This window comes from Phyllostomus discolor, chromosome Y (assembly GCF_004126475.2).
Source record: "Phyllostomus discolor isolate MPI-MPIP mPhyDis1 chromosome Y, mPhyDis1.pri.v3, whole genome shotgun sequence".
NCBI lineage: Eukaryota > Metazoa > Chordata > Mammalia > Chiroptera > Phyllostomidae > Phyllostomus > Phyllostomus discolor.
The window spans coordinates 3,633,539-3,654,062 of record NC_050199.1 but is presented as its reverse complement, the minus strand read 5'-3'; the positions used below and the strand labels follow the sequence as shown (position 1 = coordinate 3,654,062).

The following is a 20,524-nucleotide window of genomic DNA, read 5'->3' as shown; positions in this document are numbered from 1 at the left end:
CTTCCCCCATTATACTCCCTGCCGCAATCAATCCCCACACTATTGTCCATGTCAGTGGGTCATTCATATATGTTCTTTGACTAGTGCCTTCCCCTTCTTTCTACCAATGTCGTCCTCCCTACTCTTCTGTGGTTACTTTCAGTCTGTTCCCTATTTCCATGCCTATGGTTCTATTTTGTTTATTAGTTTATTGTAGTGAGACCATACAATGTTTGTCTTTCACTGCCGGGCTTCTTTCACTTAGCATGATATTCTCCAGTTCCATCCATGTTGTTGTGAAGGGTAGGAACTCCTTTCTTTCTGCTGTGTAGAATTCCATTGTGTAAATGACCCACAGTTTTTATTTTTACCCCCTCAATTACTGATGGGCTCCTTGGCTATTTTCAGCACTTGGCTATTGTAAATTGTACTGCTGTGAACATTGGGTACATAGGTTGGTTTGAACTGGTGTTCCAGGATTTTTAGGGTATAATCTCAGCAGCAGAATTTCTGGGTCATAAGGCAGTTCCATTCTTTTTTTTTTTTTTTTAAATATATTTTATTGATTATGCTGTTACAGTTGTCCCATTTCCCCCCTTCTCTCCCCTCCACTCTGTACCCCCCTCCCACCCACATTTCCCCCTTTAGTTCATGTCCATGTGTCATACTTATGAGTTCTTCAGTTTCTACGTTTCCCATACTATTCTTGCCCTCCCCCTATCTATTTTCAACCTACATTCTATGCTACTTATTCTCTATACCTTTTCCCCCTCTCTCCTCCTCCCACCCTCCTGCTGCTAACCCTCCATGTGCCCTCCATTTCTGTGGTTCTGTTCCTGTTCTAATTGTTTACTTAGTTTCTTTTGGTTTTGCTTTAGGTGTGGTTGTTGATATTTGTGAGTTTGCTGTCCTTTTACTATACATGTCTTTTCTTTATCTTCTTTTCTTAGATAAGTCCCTTTAGCATTTCATAAAATAAGGGCTTGGTGATGATGAACTCCTTTAACTTGACCTTATCTGAGAAGCACTTTATCTGCCCTTCCATTCTAAATGAGAGCTTTGCTGGATAGAGCAATCTGGGATGTAGGTCCTTGTCTTTCATGACTTAGAATATTTCTTTCCAGCCCCTTCTTGCCTGTAAGGTCTCTTTTGAGAAATCAGCTGACAGTCTGATGGGAACTCCTTTGTAGGTTACTGTCCCCTTACCTCTTGCTGCTTCTAGGATTCTCTCCTTCGTTTTTACCTTGGCTAATGTAATTATGATGTGCCTTGGTGTGTTTCTTCTTGGGTCCAACTTCTTTGGGGCTCTCTGAGCTTCTTGGATTTCTTGGAAGACTGTTCCCTTTGCCAGATTGGGGAAGTTCTCCTTTATTATTTGTTCAAATATGTGCTCAATCTGTTGCTTTTCCCCTTCCGATTCTGGTACCCCTATAATTCGGATATTGGAACGTTTAAAGGTGTCTTGGATGCTCTTAATCTTTTCCTCAATTTTTTGAATTCTTATTTCATCATGCTTTCCTGCTTGGTTGATGCCATCTTCCTTCTGGTCCACTGTATTGTTTTGAGACTCATATTCCTTCCTTTCACTATTGGCTCTCCTCCGCATGTCTTCCTGCATCTGTTTTATGGTAATCTGCATTCTTTCATCTAAATTTCGTCCAGAATCCACCAGTTCCGTGAGCTTTCTGATCACCAGTGTTTTGAACTGCGCATCTGATAGATTGGCTAATTCTTGGTCGCTCAAAAGGATGAGTCCTGGGGGACTGATCTGCTCTGTTGAAAACATGGTTTTTTTTTTCCCCTGTCTCTCCTTTTTTTTTTTTTTTTTTTTCGGTCTGGTTGCTCTTGTTAAGGTGGGGGGTGGAGCCTTAGGTGCTCACCGGGGCTGGGCACCCCAGTCGCTAGATTGTGACGTTATATGTGGGGGTGGGGCGGGAGAAAACAATGGCGGTAGTTCCGTTCCCCTGGACTCAGACCCTTGTCTGGGCTTCCGGGCCACAAGTTCTGCCCTGGTCCACAGTTGCTACCCCTCTGGGTCTGCCAGCCGCAGCTTGCGTACTCAGGGATCACCGCTGCCTTCTTGCGCCCCCGGATGGCTTTTGCGCCAATTTCATGCCAAACCTCCCCCCGACCTCTGCGCGCCGCCGACCGGAGCCAGCCCCACGCTCGCCCGCCCGGCTCGTCTTCTCCTACCAGTCTGGATGAACGTGTCTACTTCAACTTCTTGGCTGCCCAACTTCCATTCAGATAAATCCTCTGCCGGATCTGGGTGTTATTCTGATAGTAAATTATTGTTGTAAATTATTGGCTTTCTAATCTTGGTTGTACGAGGAGGTACGGTGCGTCCACCTATTCCTCCATCTTCGGCAGTTCCATTCTTAGTTGAGGAAACTATATACTGTTTTCCACAGTGGCTGCAGCAGTCTGCATTCCCACCACCAACAGTGCACTGGGATTTTTTTCTCTACAACCTTGTCAGCACTTGTTTCTTGATTTATGATGACCATTCTCAATGGTGTGAAGTGATATCTCATTCCATATGTCTGAGCATCCTTCCATATGTGTGGGCCCTCTGTATGTCCTCCTTGGAGAAGTGTCTGTTCAGGTCCTTAGCACATGTTTTAATTCTGTTGCTTATCTTCCTACTGTGGAATGTTTGAGTTCTTTTTTGGAGATCAAACCCTTGCCTGAGGTATCATTGCCAAGTATATTTTCCCATACAGTTGGTTCTGTATTCATTTTGCTGGTGTTTTCTTTAGCCATGCAGAAACTTTTCATTTGGATGAATTCTCATTTGTTCACTCTTTTGTGTTCTTTGCTCTAGGGGACATATCAGAGAAAATATTGCTGCATGGGATACCTGAGATTTCCCTCCCTGTGTAGGACTTTCATGATTTCACAACTTATATTCGAGTCTTTTATCCATCTTGGGTTTATCTGTATATGGTGTAAGTTGGTGGTCAGATTTCATTTTTTGCATGTAGATGTTCATATACCCCAACATTATTTGCTGAAGAGGCTATTTTTACTCCATTTTATGTTTCTGCCCTCTTTGACAAATATTGACTGTAGAGATTTGGGTTTATTTCTGGGCTGTTTTGTTTATCTATATGTCTGTTCTTATGCCAGTATCATACTGTTTTGATTACAGTCTTCTTGTAATACAGTTTTATATCTATCCAGTATTGTGACCCCTCCTACTTTGTTCTTCTTTCTCAAAATTGTCGCAGTATTTGGGGTTGTTAATGGTTCCATGTAAATTTCTGAAATGCTTGTTCTATATCTGTGAAATATATCATTGGTTCTTTTATAAGAATTGGGTTGAATGTGTAAGTTGCTTTGTGTACTAAGGACATTTTGATGATGTTAATTCTTCAAATTCCTGAACACAGTACATGCTTCCATTTGTGCCTTACTTACTTTTCTTCACTGTTGTGCAGTTTTCTGAGTATGGGTCTTTACTTCCTTGGTAAGGCTTATTCTTATGTAGTATATTTTTCTTGTTGCTGTAGCAAATGGGATTTATTTCCTGACTTCTGTTCCTGATATTTCATTGTTGGTGTACAAAAATACCTTTGGTTTCTTACAATCCTTTCTATTTCTGTGGTATCAGTTGTTATCTGTATCCTGCTGTTTACCAAATTCACTTATTAGGTAGTCTAGTAGTTTTTTTCTTGGAATCTATAGGATTTTCTATGTACACTATCATGTCATCTGCAAACAATGATAGTTTTGCTTTCTCCTTTCCAGCTTGGATGCCTTTTCTTTCTTTTTTGTGTGTTAATCCTGTACCTAGGACTTTCAATACTATGTTGAATAGAGGTGGTGAAAATGGACATCCTGTCTTGTTCTGGATCTTAGTGGTAAAGCTGTTAGCCTTTTCCCATTGAGTATGATGTTGGCTGTAGGCTTCTCTCTATTATGTTGAATTATGCTCCCTCTACTCCAGTTTTGCTGAGTGTTTTGATCATAAAGACATGCAGTGCCATTATCAAAGGCTTTTTCACATCTATTAATAAGATCAAGTGAGTTTTGTCTTTTGTTTATGTGATGTGTTATGTTTATTGGTTTATGCATGGTGTACCATCCTTGCATGGCTGGGATGAATCCCACTTGATCAGGATGTGTGATCTTGTTAATGTTTTGCTGGATGTGGTTTGCCAATATTCTGTTGAGGGTTTTAGAATCTGTGTTTATCAGTGATAATGGCCTGTAGTTTTATTTCTTTGTTGTCTTTACCTGGTTTTGGGATTAGGATGATGCTGGCTTCTCGAGAAGGATGTGGGCGTCTTCCCTCTTCTTGGATTATTTGAAATAGTCTGAGAAGGGTAAGGGTTAACTCTAATGTTTTATAGAATTCTCCTATTGAAACCATCCAATCCAGGAATTTTGTGTATCGGGAGTGTTTTGATTATTTGTTTGATTCCACCAGCTATAATTTGTGCAGGCTTTTTGCTGCTTTTTCCTTGAGCTTTGGAAGACTACACTTTTCTAGAAATTTTTTCTGTTTCACTCAGGTTTTCAAATTTCTTAGCATATAGTTCATAGTAATTTCTTAACGATCCTTTCTGTTTCTGTGGTATCAGTTATCATCTCTTCTGTCTCACTCCAGCTCCTGGAGTTATTGATCCTTTGAATTACTCTTTTAGTCTCCATGTAGTTTACTTCTGCTCTGGTCTTGGTTAATTCCTTCCTTCTACTTGCTCTGGGCTGTCTCTATTGTTGTTCCTTCTGTTCCTGTAGATGTAGGGTAGGTTGTCCATTTGAAATGTTTCTTTTTTTAGGTAGGTGTGCATTGCTATGAACTTTCTTCTCAGGACTGCCTTCTCTATGTTTCATAAATTTGGGGTTGTTGTGAGTTCATTTTCATTTGTTTCCAGATCCTTTTCGATGTTTTCCTGGATCTCACTCATAACCAGTACATTGTTTAATAGCATTCTACTCAATCTCTTTGAATTTCAGTGTTTTTTAATTGTTTCTGTGAAGTTGGTTTCTAATTTAAGTTCTGAGAAAAATGTTGATATGATTCAATGTTCTTAAATCTGTTGAGGCTTATTTTGAGTGGAATATGTGGTCTATCTTTGAACAGGATCCATGTGCATTTGAAAAGAGTGTATTTTGTTTCTTTGGGATGAAAGGTTAAGTCCATTTGATCTAGGCTAGGACGTTGTTCAACTCTGTCATATCCTCGCTGATATTGTGTTTGGAGGATCTATCCATTTTTGACAGTGGGGTATTAAAATCCCCTAGTATAAGTGTGTTGCTTATAAATGTCAGTATCTTTCTTGAAGTCCTCCAAGGTTTTCCTGAGTTCTCCTGTGTTGGGTGCATGTATGTTTATAATGATTTTATTGTTTATGTCTTACGGATGGATTGTTCCCTGAGTTACAGAGCATACTGTGTTTCTTTTTATGGCTTTTGTTTTGAAGTCTGTTTGGTCTAATATAAGTATTGCTACCCTGGCTTTTTTTTCTAGTCCATTTGCTTGGAATACTCTTTTCCAGCCCTTCATTTTCAGTCTCTGTAAGTCTTTTGTTTTGAGAGGGACCTCTTGCAAGCAGCATTTGTGTGGGTCATTTTTTTCTTATCTATTCAGCTATCCTATATCTTTGATTGGAGCGTTTAATTCATTTACATTTAAGGTGCTTATTATTTTTTAAATCTTTAGAGAGAAAGGAAGAGAAGGAGAAAGAGAGGGAAAGAGACATTCGTTTGTGGTTGCTTGTCTCATGCCCTCCGCTGGGGACCTAGCCTGCAACCCAGGCATGTGCCCTGACTGGGAATCAAAATGGCAGCCTTTTGGTTCGTAGGCCTGAACTCAATCCACTGAGCTACGCCAGCCAGGGCTACATTTAAGGTTATTATTGATAGGTAGTGATTCATTGACATTTTTTTGTACCTGAGTTCCTCTCTCTTGCATTCTTTTTCTTCATTTTATTAAAGCAGACTCTTTAGCATCTCTTGCAGAGCTGGTTTGGATGAGGAGTATTGTTTTATACTTACTTTGTCTGGGAGCTTCTTATTTGGCCTTCCATCTTAATTGGGGAACTTCCTGGGTAAAGTAATCTTGGTTGCAGGCCTCTGGTCTCATTACTTGGAATATTCCCATTCTGTTCTGGCTTGGAGTGTTTCCATTGAGAAGTCAGCTGCTAGTCTTATCAGGTCTCCCATGTATGTCATTTTTTTCTTTCTCCCTTGCTACCTATAAGATTCTGTCTTAGTCTTGGAATTTTGCCACTTTATTTGTGATGTGTGTTGGAGTGGGCCTGTGGGTTTCTCTTCATTGGGATCCTCCGTGTTTCCTGGATTTATGTGACCTTTTTCTCTCATCAAACTAGGAACATTTTCCATCATTAATTTTTCAAACAGGTTTTCTATCCCTTGCTCCTCCTTTTCTGGTATCTGTGTTATGTGGATAGTATTCCATTTTATGTTGTCCTGCAGTTCCCTTCAAGCTTCTTCATTCTTTCATTCTTTCTGGGTCTTTGTTCCTTGGTCTTTCTGGGAGTTTTTTTCTACCTTGTTCTTCTGCTCCGTGATTTGGACCCCTGCTTCATTTATACTGGTTTTGGTTCCTTCTGTGTTGTTCAGTTTAGAAATTGTATTCTTCATTTTGTCTTGGCTCTTGTAGATATTTTCTATGTCTGTTTCCATGATGGTATAATTTGTAGTGAGTTCCTTGTTTTTTACTATAGTTTTTGGTAATTTTCATTGCACTTATTGAACTTTTTAGAACCATTCTTTTAGACTCAATATCTGATAGCTTACTTGCTCATATTATGTTCTTGCTCGTTTAGCATTCTTTCTAAGGATTCTCCTTTTCCTTTCAATTGGGGTTGTTTTCTTTCTCCCCCATATTTCTGAGACACTTCTTGTTAGCTTCTGCTACTTAAATTGATCTGTTTTGACTGAGTTTGTGGTGTGAACCTGTGAGATTCATTGGTGCCGTCTCCTTGATCTCCTGAACTAGATGGTATTGGGATGCCCTTTATGCTGTGTATGTTGACTCTCTGGATGTAATTGGGTTTTAATTGTTGTTGAGTCATTCTTTGGTTGGCTCCCTCAAGCTGGTTGCCTTAGGGTCATGCCTCCCACTAAATATTGTGTACTGCTGTGCAGATGCTGCCAGAACAAAACCACAAAGTCGAGGAACCAGACCCAGATCCACAAAAATACCCACCTGCACTCCCCCATATCCCACTATCAAGAACAAACGAACCAGTATTAATAAAGCTATAAAGAAATTAAAACTGTTGTAAGAAAGGAAAGGAAGAAACTGTAGTATAAAATCAAGTAACTTTATATGTACCAACTTGAAGGACAAGAAATTAATGTTAAAATGCTACAGAAGAAAGAAAATATTGCTAATCATGGGGAAGACCACAGTGGATTTCATCTCAGTAGCCTTCAGTATTTATCACTGTTTTTTCCTTTCTGGATGTGCCTCTGATATGAGATATTAACCCCATCTGACCTTAGGAAGTCTATTTGAAACTGCCAGGGATCTGCTGTCTGTGGATGTTCCTTCAGTTGTTAATCTAGTTACTCTGCACTCAGCAGCTAGGTTGAAGCACCACAGGGTGGGGCAGAGTCTCTTCTGGAGGCGGCGCTGTTGTTTCCACTCAGGATGCTGCCACTTACTAAACTACACATGAATTTATACTTACGTCTCAAAGTTATATGTTGATCATTCATGTCTTCATAATTGCTTATCTGTCATATCAATTAGAGTGCAGGACTTATACACATATCCTTTGGCCTTTATTTTATAAACTCCACTCATTTTTAAAGATAAGTAAGAAGTTTTCTCCCTATTCTGTTCAGCAAGGTTGTTTCATGCTTTTGTAGTATAATTATTGTCACATTATGCATTTCATTTAGCAAATTCCCTGACCTAAATGATTTGTTTTAAAAAAACTAGTATACTTGGCCTTTCCCAGTGGCTTAATTGGTTGGAGCTTCCTCTCCTGTAGCAAAAGACTGCAGGTTCAATTCCCAGTAAGGACACATATCTACATTGTTTAATCCCCAGTTTGAGCTCCTAAGGGAGGCAACTGATTGATGTCTCTATTATATCAGTGGTCTTCTCTCTTCCCCTTCCTCTTTCTCTAAAAGCAATAAACAGATTCTTGGGTGAAGACTTAAAAAATTAGTCTACTTTATGTTTTGCTCTTTGTTGTTTAAAGTCCTGTGTGTTTTGACAAATTATTGTGTTTGTCATTAAACAGACCTTAGTTTTTACTGATCTAAAATACATGTGGTGTATCTGTTAATCACTCTTGTTTTATTGAATCTTTGATAAATACATTTCTGTTTGCCATTTGCATAGTTCTGCCTTTTCTAAAATGTCATGTAAGTGGGATCATTCAGCGTGTAGCTTTGCAGACAAGCTTGTTACAGTAGCATATATTAATATGATTTTCCAGCTGATTGCAATTTATTGTTGAATACTATTTCATTATTGAATAGTCGTCATGTGGGTTGAGAGCACTCTCTTTTTTGTAGTTAAGGCTTCGTTGCTGTTAGCCAATCAATGGGAGGGATTTCACTGGGCCTGTTGGCTGCAAGTATTGACTGTAGCCCTGGACCACCAACCTCAACCCTCCATGGAGGATTGGCTGTGTGGGGGCAGGGTGATGATGCTTTTACATGGTCTGCAACTGCTACTGTGTATGAAGGCTCTAGGGTTTTCCTGGTGGTACAGGCCAAAGTCAGCCATTGCCTCTGTTCTGTCTGGGGCCATTTGACATAAGATAAGCTATAAAGCACTGTGTATATGTCTGCTACTTGTGCTGGGCTTGTAGGTGCACAAGCATGGCTGGGCTGGGAACCAAGGCTGGCCATTGCTAGTGCCAAACCTGGGGCCAGTTAGCAAAATGGTAGGGGCTCACTGAGGCCACCTACTTCTTGTTTTAGAGGATTTAGGAAGATCTGAAGCATGAGTGAATACCAGTTATTCATAATGGAAAAATAGCTTGGGTGGCCTGTACTTTGGATGGGGTGGATCCTCCAGGAATAATTGGGGTGGGGCAAAAGGTGTTAGGTTGATGGATTCTCAGATATCATGCCCTCAGTTCTGTGGCTTTGTGGGCTGAGGACTCAGAAAAGGGACAATGGCCTCTACCAGCAGTTCTGTCTCAGAGAAAGCTGTCCCCTGCCTCTTGCCTTGATACCAGACACTGTAGTGTTCCAGACAATATAGTTTTACATGGTGTCCCTCAAGCTGCTACCCCTGTGCTGGACCTCAGAGGGAGTGAGTCTGTGTAACTTCATGTGTGAGTTCTTTAATAGGAAGTGCTTGACTCCAGAAATTTTTTCCAGTGACTCAGTCACTTCTTGACAATGGAATCCTGCATTGGGAGGCCTGGTGTGGGGCTGGGAGATATCCCTGCCAATGTTTATCCACTACACATGGTTGTGGAACCAGCTAATCCTCAGCCGAGGACATTTTTTCATTGCTTTTGAAGAGAAAGGAAGAGAGAGAGAGCAACATTGAGAGTGAGAGAGAAGCACCAGTTGGTTTCCTTTCTGTGCACCCAGACTGGAGTTTGGAGATCGGAAATCAAACCCACAACCTTTTGATTTCCAAATGATGCTTCAACCAACTGAACCACACTGGCCCATGTTGGGTTTTTTTGGTGCATTCTTTATGGTTCTCTTCACATAGTATCATGTCATTAGCAAATAATACCAGTTTTACTTTTTCTTCCCAGTTGGAGTATCTTTTAGTTTTTAATTGCTTTGTCTATGACTTACAGTATTATTTTGAATAAAAGTAAAATGAAAATCAATTTCTTCCTGACTTTAAGGGAAACATAATTATTCCCATTGAAGAGGATGTTAGCTGTGCGCCCTTTATTATGTTGAGATATGTTCTATCATTTTCTCTTTGCTGAGAGTTTTTAAAATAAGTGGGTGCTAGATTTTTTGTCAAATGCTTTTTCTGTATCTCTTGATAGGATCATACGATTTTATTTTTAATTGAGTTCATATAGTATATCTTATTAATTGATTTGCAAATACTGTGCCAATCTTGAAACCCAGAAATAAATCCTACTTCATCATACCATTATGATCTCTACAATGTCTTTGTGGATTTGGTTTGGTAATATATTTTAGGATTTTCACCTCTGTTTTTATCAGGGTTAATGATAAACAGAGACACTTTTCTTTGTTTGTAGTGCCTTTCTCTGGTTTTGGATCAGGGTAATGCTTGCCTTGAGAAATGAACTTTCAAGACTTCTTTTGAAATTTTGGAAATAGATGAAAAGAGGAAGGGTCACTTTTTCTTTGAATGGTGTAACTTGCCTTTGAAACCATATGGTCCAGGATTATATTTTGTTGGGAGTTTTTTTTTCTGTTCAATTTTGTTCCGTGTAAGGGTCTTGATTCAGTTTTTGAAGATTGTATGTTACTATAAATTTATGTATCCTAGATTGTATAATAATTGGTACATAATTATTATGTTTTCTTATAATTCTTTGTATTTATGTGGTGTCAGTTGTCACTTCTGTTTCATTTCTGATTTTATTTTGGGTCCTTTTTTTTTTTTGATGAATTTTGTTAACTTAGGTTTTCCAATCTTTACCTTTTCTCACAGAACCTGCTTTTGGATGCATTAATCTTTGTATTGTTAATTTTAAACTATATTTTATTTCTGCTCTGATCTTGATTATTTCCTTCTATTCACTTTGGCCTGTATTTGTTGTTGTTTTTCTAGATCTTTTCAGGTGTAATATTAAATGGTTTATTTTAGGTTTTTATTTTCTGATACACACCTGTAACATTACAACTGTTTTAGCTGTTGTCATGTAGATTTTGTTGTTGTGTGTTTATTTTCACTAATAATGGGAATACAGGAAGTTAGGAAGGTGGGACTTGTACACTTCCCTAGACTGATTTTATATAGAGTGGAGTTCTTTACACAAGAAAGATGGCATATTTGGGCAATGTGGGAAAATGGCTAAGCACAGGGATTCTGGCATCTATTGCTTTAACTTTATCCCTGGAGTCACACAAATTAGTATTTGCTTTTAAGACTCCATTCTGTTGTTATTTGCCGTTTTTCTATAAGCCAGGGTGAGTGTCTATGAATGAAATTTTTATGCTGGCCCTTTAAGAAGGCACATGGTTTTCTAACAGCTTTTTGCTCTCCATGACAGAGAGAATGATTTTCACAAGTCATTGTGAAAATCCACAATGATTTTTACAGCCAAATATTATATGGGCTCCCTTTCTTGTCTGTGGTGCTCAATACCAAGCTTCTCAGGAAAGTGTTTATAACTAAGATGTGGCTCTGGATTCTCATCCACTGCAAAACACTTTCTGTGTTTCCGCCCTTCCTACCAGTCTCCGTGTTGGTTCTTCTGAAGATTGTTGGGTATAAGGTTTGTCTTTAGCTAAGTGTTCAGTTGTTTTTTCACAATAATTATTCTATTATTCACATTAAAATTATTTACATTTTAAATCCAGTTTGGCCCTGGGAAGATATGAGTGAAACATCTACCTATTCTACCACCATCTTGGATCCTATTTTGTTTAATTTTGAGGTGTTGGGAAAGTTGCTGCCCCAAGTGTTTTTTAAAAATGAAGACATTTTTTTGGATTAGTTTAGGTTCACAGGGAAATTTGGGAAAGATACAGGGGATTCCAAAACACTTCTTATCCCTGCCCATGTCAATGTCACTTCGTCATTATCAGGTTTCAAAATGGGAACCTTTGTTGCAATTAATTAACATACATTTATATTCAATCACTGGAACTCTGTGAAGTTCATGCTTTATACTTGGTATAGTTTATTCCATTTGTTTGGCCAAATAGGGAATGACTTGTATCCAGCATGTTTTCACTGCAGTAAGAATCCTCTGTGATTTACCTGTTTATTATTCTTCCCTGTCACTGGCATTGTCCTAGGTTCTTGTGATCTCCCAGAATAGAAATCAAAAGAGATCACCAGAAACTGATGCAATGCATTGGTCAGAATGGAACCTGGGTCTTCTGCATAACAAGTGAGAGTTCTACTTAACCACCAGAGGATTCTTGAGAACTCCTGAGAGAGAAAACAAGAGACATTTCCACAAAAATAATACTCAGATAAAAGATTTATTAAGAAGCTCCTAAGTCCCGGGAAACATTTCATGGGACAAAGAATTTGCTTTCCAAACTAAACCAGAGGGAACAATTTCAAAGAAGTTTCTGCGGAAAAGATGACATTTAAGCATAATGTGTAAGTGTGAAATCTAAGTCTATAGAGACAGGATTCTTTGGTGCCTTTGCAGTAGAACTACATATTTCTTCATATATCATGTGTGTCATTAACATGTTAAATCCCCATCCTGGGATTTGTTTTTTAGGAAGGACATTTTTCCTGAAAGAACATTTTTTCTCACAAGGTCATTGGCACGAGTGAAAGGCACACAGCTTAAGTTCACAGAAGTAAATCTTAGCAATGTCCTTTAGAATAGCTGCTAATTGGTTGTAAATTGCAGTCACAGTATGTAGCCTGTTTAGATTTACTTTATTCCCTTGGTGGTACACATTAGGGTTCCTCCATGTCTTTTTTATGGCTTGCTATATTGTTTTCAAATATTTTATTTATTTGTTTTTAGAGAGATGGGGAAGGAGAGAAGCATCAGTTTGTGGATGCCTCTCACATGTCCCCACTGGGAACCTGGCCCTCAATCCAGGCACATGCCCTGACTGGGAATCAAACCAGCAATGTTTTGGTTTGTAGGCTGGTGCTCAATCCACCAAGCCACACTGTTTGGGGCAGTTTGTTTCTTTCTTTTAGCACTGAATAATACACCATGGTGTGGATGAATCACTATTTACCTCCTGAAGGATATCACATTTGCTCCTGAATAGTCATTAAAGCTGCTGTGAACATTTCTGCTGAGGTTTTGTGTGGACATAATGTGTTTTTTAACTGCTTTGGGTAAATACCAAGTAGCACAATTTTTAGAGCACATGTTAAGAGTATGTTTAGTTTTGTAAGAAACTCAGTTGTGGCTGCACCACTCTGTATGTCCACCAGATATAAATGAAAATTCTTTTTGCATTTAGTATTGTCAGGGTTTAGATTTTGGCCTTTGTTTTCTCTCTCCTTTTTAAATTTTTCCCTGAAGACTTTTTCCCATTAGTTTTTGAGTAGACAGAGAGACACAGATGGATAGATACACAAGGTGGATGGATACACATTGATGTGAGGGAGAAACATGCATTTGTTGCCTTCTCAGAAGGTTCAAGCCCTCAGAAGGATATGTGCCTTGATTGTGAGTCAAACCTGAGCCCTTTGGTCCAAAGGATGGCACTCCAACCAACTGAGCCACACTGGGCAGGGTTAGATTTTGGCCTGATAGATGTGTACATTTAATTTGCATTTTTGATGATATGTGAAGCATCTTTCCGTATGCTTATTTGACATCTTTATATCTTTGTTGGGGGTGTCTGCTAGGGTTTATGACCTGTTTTGAGTTGTTTTCTAACATTCTTGGTATATTTTTAAAGGTCCTTGGTATATTTTTAATTTAATAGGTCCTATATCACATTTGTCCTTGCAAATATATGTTTTCCAACACAGGATTTTTCTGACCTGCAATCTTACTTTTAATCGCTTATTAGTTCCAGGAGTTACGTACAGTTCTTTTCAGTTTTCTGCATAATCATGTCATCTCCAAACAAAGGCAGTTTTATTTGTTTTCAGTCTGTATGTTTTCTATTTGTATTTTTCATCGTATTTCATTAGTTAGGACTTCCATTCAGATTATGATGTAGAACAACAGAGGTGATTTTTGATCTTAGTGGGAGAGCATTGAGTTCCTTACCATTAAATAAGATGTTAGTTGTAATGTTTTGGTAAATATTCTTAGACTGAGCAAGTTCCTCTCTGTTCTCAGTTTAGTGTGAGTTGCTTTATGTTTAAATCATGAGGTGTATGATTTTGTCATATGCTTTTTAGTGTCTATTAAACTGATCATGTGATTTTTATCTTTTTATTATATTGATGTGATAGAGTACAATAAATGTTTCTTGAATGTCGAGCCTTCATTCCTGGGATAAATTTTATTTGGTTGTCTAGTTATGGAACTTGAGAAACTTGGTCCTTCTTACCAATGCAGTAAAGAATTACAGATTAGTTAGTCTATTAGTGTGCAAGCAGGATTTACTGGTGATATATTCTCATGGAAGAAAATAGGCCTTGTCAAGTTGGGGGAGAAAGGCAAGAGTAAGGGTGGCAAGACCAAGAAGAACCTTTGTCCTGAGGACTTATATAGTTGGTGGTGTGGGGTAGGGTGGGGTGGTGAAGAAGTTACATATTGATTGACAGGTAAAAGTGGTGGTCGGGTTCCTGGAGTAGGGCTTGGCTACCCAAAGGTGTTAATGGGCTTCTTCCTTCAGTCATTATGGGCCCTTTTGGCCTTTCAGGCCTTGGGGTGAAAGCACAGTTTCAAAGGCTTCCTTTCCTAGATAATGAAAAGGATACAGAGAATTTCAAGGACTGCTAAGTTAATGGGTGAGACCTGTATGTCTTCCCCTCCCTGCCTTGGTTTGCTGTGCATCATACCTAATAGTTACTGTTTTTATTTATACTGTTTGATTCTGTTTGCCTCTACCTTGTTATGATTATTAGAAATATGGACATGAGAGATACCGGTATGTGGTTATGTTATAAGGTCTTTTGTTTGGGTTTTAGGAATATCTTGTCTTAACAATTAAGGAAATATTTCTACTGTTCTTTCTTAGGTATACTGCTATTTTTCCGTTTTATTTTGACTCAGTCTTTTGGGAACTTCACAGATTCATAGACATTCTGATTCCATTGGAATCACAATACAGTTCCTGTTTTTTGTTGTTTTTTTTATTGCCCCCAGTGACTTATTTTTTATCTTTTTCATCTATGTGCCTTTTTCCCCCATGACTTATATCACATTTTACCCCAAATGGTGATGCACCCACATCTATTTGCCTTTTTTTAGCTCAACAGGAGCTACCTTTTGTGACCCCAGGCCTTTAATGCCTTTATATGGATTAGAAAGCATGGCAATAATCATCTTGAAATTAAATTAAAGCTGGTAGACCAGGTAGTGTTCATTATGTGAAGGGAAATATTAGAAATAAGGCTTTGTTTAGCTGAGGTTTTATTTTTCTGGGAAGTGAGCTGCATTTTGAGAACAAATTAGAAAATTCATTTTAATATGTAATAGCCTTACAAAACTTCCATGAAATTTGCTTTATGAGGGAGATCAAACTGATTGAAGTAATTTCCAATGTTTTACATTTGTTTAAATGCAAAAGTAACATTAGCTATGGTTTTATATAGCTGATTTTGTGTAGATCATTTATTTCTATTATAATTTTTGGATAATTATTAGTATGTAAACTAAATTGTTTGGTGTTTATATTGCTCTTGGCTGAGAAGCAGACATGATGAACATCTTATATTAAAAATATTATCTGTTGTAGATTTTTAAAGGGATAATTTGACTAATAATTATTTTACCCCCTTTCAGCATTATCTGCATATCAGAGATACCACAATTTGCAGTCTGACTACTGGAAGGTTAGTACATACTTAATTGCCTGTTTTGTTTTTTCATTTGTGGGCAAATCATGGAAAATATTAATTGTATGTAAGGTACATGAAAAGGGGATAAGGCATTTTTTTCTATTTGAGGTATCTGGTTAAGTTCATGGTTGTGAGTAAATGAAGGATGAATGATGGTGATTCTGAGATAAAAGTTGACTCAGCCTGAAAACTAAGGAGCATTCTTCCTTTTTATAGTTTCTATATGATTGCAGCTCTGGGAAGAATTTAAACTTAATTTTAGGACCTATGTAAATAAAGAATTATGTTTATGAATGAATTATTCTCTTTGTTATTTACTTTAATGCATGAAGGTAAACCATCACATTCATCTTTCACAGCATGTATAAATTTCAAGAGTGGTACAACTAGCTAAGTGGATTGCTTTTTAATAATATGTGCCATTAATGTTATAGGATGTAACCCATAACATTAGTCTTAGATTACTAAGTAATTAAATATTATTTAATGTTTATACTTAATAGTAACAATGAAAGTAATAGTAATAGTAATAGTAAGTAATAGTAATAGTAAGTAATACTGTTAGAGAAACAATCCCTCCTGTGTGTCTTGTTACTCTTTGGTGGTACTCTGCCTTATACCCATAGGAATTGTGACTCTCAGTGCCAGAGTTTGGTAAAAAGAAAAGGAACCATTTAATTAAAAGTTGTACAGTTTTAGAAAATTGGCAGAATTATACTATTAAATCTTACTCTCTGAGATGAAGATACACCCCAAAACACACAGTCCTCCCCTCCCTTGTTTGTCCAGTGGGGCCAGTGTCAGAGCATGCTAGTCAGAAGTACCACTTTCCAGGGCCAAAAAATCCAAAAGTCCTCTGCTCACTTCTCCTGGTACTCCCAGTAATCCATGCTCAGCTAGACAGGTCTCCCGAGGTTCCCAGCACCATCAGCTGTGTCTTGCATCTCCAGTACTTAATCCAATACACCTCCTCAGGGCCCACTAGTGAGAGTCCTTTCACCTCTTTCCTACTCACATGGTCCCCCATTACCTCACACTGTACCTGTCCCACTTGGCAGCCTGCCTTTTTTGTTTAAATCCCAGATTGGAATCTTCTGTGGTAACCCCATTTTGACTCCTCCCAAAATAGGCCGCATCTGCTAGCACTACCACATTCTCTGCCTTCCTTGGCCCCCACAGTAAGTCCAGGCAGGCATGGCTCCGTGTCCTGGAGATAACCATCTCAGGTACATCATGGGTCAAAGTCATGCCTGTCTCCCTGACCCAGGCAGACTATTCAGTATTTCTGTGAGGCTAACCAGCTATTACTGCTGTGCCAAAAACCTCAATTCCCGTGTTGCTGCTTTTCCCTATTCCCAAACTAGGCTTGGAGCATATGGGGACTTCTCAGCTTACATGCCATTCTAAACCTCATTCCATTCCTGTTACAATATGAGGATTAGTTATGTAGCGCTGTATGAATGAAAGGGGAAATTAGGTTACCCAAAGACTTTGAAAGCACATGTGTTGATGCCTAGTGTAGGTAAAAGCATTGCTAGTTTTTGTGAATTACTTATGATGGATACAAGCAATTAAAAATGAAGACTTTAATCTAAAATATTTGCGTAAATTCATGTTAAGGTGTTTTGGGGGTGAGATAAATAAAACATAATACTACACTTATCACACATAACACCAATTTGAAGAGTACCATTCAGTGGACATGCCATCACAAAGTTGTGTATCTATTACCACATTGAATTTTAAGAGTATTTTGTTTGTATTTAAAAGAAACCCCATGTTGTCTCTCAATTTCCATAACCCTTCCCCTAAATAACCATTAATATATCCTTTTGTTTCTAAATGTTTGCTTAGATTTGATTTGCTTTTATTCACTTACCATGTTTAATGTATTGCACATCAAAAGTATTTTATTCCTTTTATGTCTATACATTCCAGTGTCTGAATATTCATTTTTATTTCATTTTTCGTTAATGGGCACCTGTATTTACTTATTGGCCATGATGAATTCTGCTGCTCTGAACACTTACATTCATTTTTTGAATACATATTTCTACTTTTATGTGTGTGTTTATATACCTAAGAGTGGATTTTGTGAGACTACACAGTAATCTAAAATTTACTGTGGTGGTCTGTGACTAATTTTTCAAGTTACTCTACCATGTTGAGACCTGTCAGAGGAGAGGAGATTGGGTGAAAAGGTGAAGGGATTAAGCAAAAATAAAAAAAAAAAACTTAAGGCACAGTAAATCTAAAATTTACTGTGGTAGTCTGTGACTAATTTTTAAAGTTACTCTACCATGTTACAGTTTCATACCCAGTGTATTAAGACCCATTTCTCAGTCTTGCCAACACTCATTATTTATACCTTAACAAAATTTTTACTGTTCTATTAAGTGTGAAATGGTTTTTCACTAGTTTTCATTTTTTATTGCCTCATAAGTAAGTATGTCTGAACATACTTTTTATTGTTCATTGTGGGGTTTTTTTGGGGGGGGGGGAGAAACAGCTGCAGATTCCTTTCTACTTAAACATTTTAATTGGTTTTGTTAATTTGGAGAGTTACCTTATACCTTGTTCATTTGCAGGTGTTTCCTCCAATTCTTTTGTTTGTGTTTTGACTTTTGTTAGAACCCTTTGAATCACAAAAGTTTAATGTTATGATTAACTGCCATGTATCTTTTTTTTTTTTTTTGCTTGTTTGGATGCTTGTGCTTTTGGTGACGTACATCAGTTACCAGTTCAAAATCATAAAAGATCTATCTCTGTTGTATTAACTGAACATATTAGGGTAACATTTTATTAAAATTATACAGATTTCAGGTGAACAATTCTGTAATAAATTTGTTTCTGTATTGTGTGTTCTCCACCCAGAATCAAGTCTTCTTCCATCATTATTCATCCTCCTTTATGCTTTCCTACCTCCTCTCATACCCTTTTCTTGTGGTAATGACCATACTGTGTTTTTAAAGACTTTCACAGATAAACCTTTTACTTTTAGCTATTGCTCATTTTGAGTTACTTCTTGTATATGGTGTGAAGTCAAGTTCTAACTTCATTATTTCCATGTGACTGTCTTTAGTTGTCTTAGTACTCTTTATTGAAAAGAATATTCTTTCTCCATTTGGATTGTCTTGACACCACTGTCACTAGTCTCTTGGACATAGATGTGTGAACTTGTCCTAACTAATAGAACTAACTCCCAGTTCTATTCTGTTTTTAAAATTTCTATCCCTGGGCCATTACACACTTTGCATCATGTTTCTTCATGTCACTTGTATATTTGAATCTAAATATTGTCTCACTCACAACATATACGTATTTGAGTCATATTTTATTATAAATAAAGTTATTCTTATAATTTCACTTTTCAAATGTTCACTCAAAGTATATAAAATTGAGGCCGATCTTGGTTTATAAATATTGTAATAGCAACCTTACTGAACTTGTCAGATCTAATGGTTTTTAGTGGATTATTTTGTATTTCCTGCATACAACATCATGATACTGGAAAATAGAGATAGCTTCATCTCCTTTTCTGTGGTTGTCTTTTTAGTGGTTTCAGTTATCTGAAAATACTGAAAGAAAAAATTTAGAAATAAACAATGGTAAGCTTTAAATTATGAATCATTCTAGATACTATGCTGATATCTTGCACTATCCTACTTCGTTTCACATAGAATGATTTTTTTCTTTGTCCACATATTCATACTTTATGCATTACTTGTCTGTTTGATGCTTAATAGCTACCTGTGTCTGTTATCAGAGAAAGTGCTGTCCTCTAAGAGATAAACTGAAAGCTCTCAACTTGTTACGATGAGACTGTTAAGATTTAACAATACAGCTTCTGTTAAATTGTGAAGAAGGAAAAAGATATTTAGTTTTGCTTTTGCACCTAAAACTGCAAAAGTCATAACCACTTCTGAGAAATATACTCAAACCAGAAACACTAATTTGAAAGAATAAATGCACCCCTCTCTTCATGGCAGTGTTATTTATAATAGACAAGATCTGGAAGCAGCCTAGGTGCCCATGAGTTAGATGGTTGGATAAAAAAAAACTGGAACAAATGTACATTGCGCTATTATTTGTCCATAAAAAAAGATTAAAGTCATACCCATTGTGACAGTGTAGGTGAACCTGGAGAAAATTATGCTAAGTGAAAGAAGGACAAATACCATATGATTTCACTTATATGTGGAATCCAGTGAACAAAATAAACAATAGAACACAGATTCATAGATACAGAAATCAAATTGAGACCTGTCAGAGGGGAGGAGATTGGGTGAAAAGGTGAAGGGATTAAGCAAAAATAAAAAAAAAAAACAACTTAAGGCACAGACAATGGCATTGTGATGACCAGAGGGAAAAGAAGGTGGTGGAGGTTGCAGAGAGTAAAGCAGGGATAAAAAACTTGACTTGGGGTGGTGAACACATAATGTAATATACAGATGACGTATTAGAGAATTTTACACTTGAAAACTATGTAATTTTATTAATTGTAATGTCACCCCAATAAATTCGGTTAAAAAAAACATGACAATAGTGGGTGATAAGTGTTTGGTTGATATGGAAAAGGTGTTACATTTGTGGGTGGGAAAACATAAGCAGAAAATTACTAGTGATTGACCAATGTGTTCTTCCACAAAACATTGAGCCTTTGTGAAACAGATAACACCAAGCTATTTACAGCAAGTAAGGAATGGTTACCTAGATACAGGAATAGGTGTGTACTGAAAATTAAATTACTCAGGATAGAAAGAAACATTTATGTAACACTTAAAACTGTTCTATTTCATATTACTATTAGTCTTTTACTATGCCAATTTATAAATAAAACTTTATCATATGTATACAGGTATAGGAAAAAAACAATATATAAGATTTGGTACTGTCTGTGGTTTTAGGCATCCTCCAGGAATCTTGGAACATCCAATTCCCTGTTGATCTTCTCTTTACTACCTCTATTCAAATTGAATA

The 20,524-nt window shown here is 37.4% G+C and overlaps 1 protein-coding gene across 13 annotated transcripts in view; it reads left to right on the top strand.

Moving 5' to 3' along the window:
- The window catches only part of LOC114489888 (lysine-specific demethylase 6A-like), a 245,469-nt gene that overhangs the window by 25,655 nt on the left and 199,290 nt on the right, over positions 1–20,524 (top strand). For 12 of the 13 annotated variants that reach the window (XM_036017236.1, XM_036017232.1, XM_036017234.1 and 9 more), the window contains one exon: positions 15,489–15,538. In XM_036017236.1, coding sequence (XP_035873129.1) covers positions 15,489–15,538 — 50 coding nt within the window. Of the gene's footprint in view, positions 1–15,488; positions 15,539–19,106; positions 19,153–20,524 lie in introns of those variants that run through there. The other variant, XM_036017238.1, reaches the window with a different exon arrangement.